General features: G+C 37.9%; 1 protein-coding gene across 1 annotated transcript in view; it reads left to right on the top strand.

Moving 5' to 3' along the window:
- The window catches only part of LOC140338892 (GTP-binding protein Rheb-like), a 27,497-nt gene that overhangs the window by 23,996 nt on the left and 2,134 nt on the right, over positions 1-1,367 (top strand). Inside the window, exons 4-5 of the mRNA XM_072423211.1 lie at positions 111-178; positions 257-339. Of these exons, the coding sequence (XP_072279312.1) occupies positions 111-178; positions 257-339 (151 nt within the window). The remainder of the gene's footprint in view (positions 1-110; positions 179-256; positions 340-1,367) is intronic.

The raw sequence follows: 1,367 nt of genomic DNA, 5'->3' as shown, positions 1-1,367 counted from the left end.
TACAAGACGTCTATAGAGATCAATTCGTAGCTGAATTTTTATAAAATACAACATGTTTAAATTGCGTAAATGTTTGTTTCCATCACCTCTTTTCTATTGTCTTTCCTTAGATTGGGCAAAAATATTTTCCATTGATGGGGTTGGATATCAACTATGTGTGGTGGATACACGAAGTCAGGTAAGTTATTGTGTCTCTTAAGATATAGTATAATATAAATGGTATCAATGGCTGACCTATAGTCTTCCTGTTCTACAGAATGAGTTGTCCTTCATTCGTCCATCCTACGTCTCTGAAGTTGATGGATACGTTATAGTTTATTCTGTGGATTCCCCTAGAAGGTTGGTTTACTGATCTCCCTAATGAACTCTGTGAGCTCTCTTAGTGAACAGCCCCAGGAATCTTGATTTACTGATTTTTCCTCTAAGATTGGAGCGAAACTGACATTTGATTTTCCTTTTCTCATTCTTTCCCTTATTCTTTATTACTACAATAGAGGTTTATATTGGAGTCCAGTTGTAAGAATTCTCAAAAAATATAAGTATTTTCCAAGCTCTTGCTCCCTCTTCTGATCTCTCTGGGGTACTGCAGCCATGTATTCCTTCACTTATATTCAAGCTGCAAGATAAAAGAGGAAGACGACGGTGTGTATTATTTGCTTTGATGTTTAAAGAAAAAAAAAAGAATCATTTATCTGTAAATGTCCAACAGATCTGAGCTTGTATCTTGAATATTCTCCCTAGTAATTGTATTAGGCCGGATGGGAAGAAACTGTAGGCGGGTATTCTATAATCACCCAAAAGCAGACAGGTGGTTACTGAAAAATTATGGGTAACTTTCTTGTGGATGTCAGAAAAAGGATAATTGTTTGGCTCTTAAACTTTCTAACCTCCCCCTCGTCCCTCTGCAGATACAAACAACTAATATTTGTAAAGATAAGGGGAAGGATGATAGGACTGTCCCTGGCATTGTTAGTGATTTATGATGGGATCGGTGGAATTCTGCAGCAGATTTGGAATGCAGAATGTATGTATGCCCTCTACCTTTCTTTCCTCTATCTTTTTATCCCGTTCCCTTTTCACACCTTTATATCTTTCTGTTATTCTTTCCCTTTCCTTCCCTTCGCTCTCTCTCCTTCTAATATTCTCTCATTTCTCCCCATCCCTTTGTTCTTCCCTCCACCTTCTATTGTGTGATACCTCCCCCACCTCCTAGATTGTAAGCTCTTCGGGGCAGGGTCCTCTCTTCCTGTGTAACTGTCTGTCATTTGCGACCCCTAATTAATGTACAGCGCTGTGTAACATGTTGGTGCTATATAAATGCTGTTTATTAATATATATATATAATGGAAGAGTTGTAACTCAAAACA

Source organism: Pyxicephalus adspersus, chromosome 10, assembly GCF_032062135.1.
Source record: "Pyxicephalus adspersus chromosome 10, UCB_Pads_2.0, whole genome shotgun sequence".
Lineage (NCBI taxonomy): Eukaryota > Metazoa > Chordata > Amphibia > Anura > Pyxicephalidae > Pyxicephalus > Pyxicephalus adspersus.
This window is presented reverse-complemented; position numbering and strand designations above follow the sequence as displayed.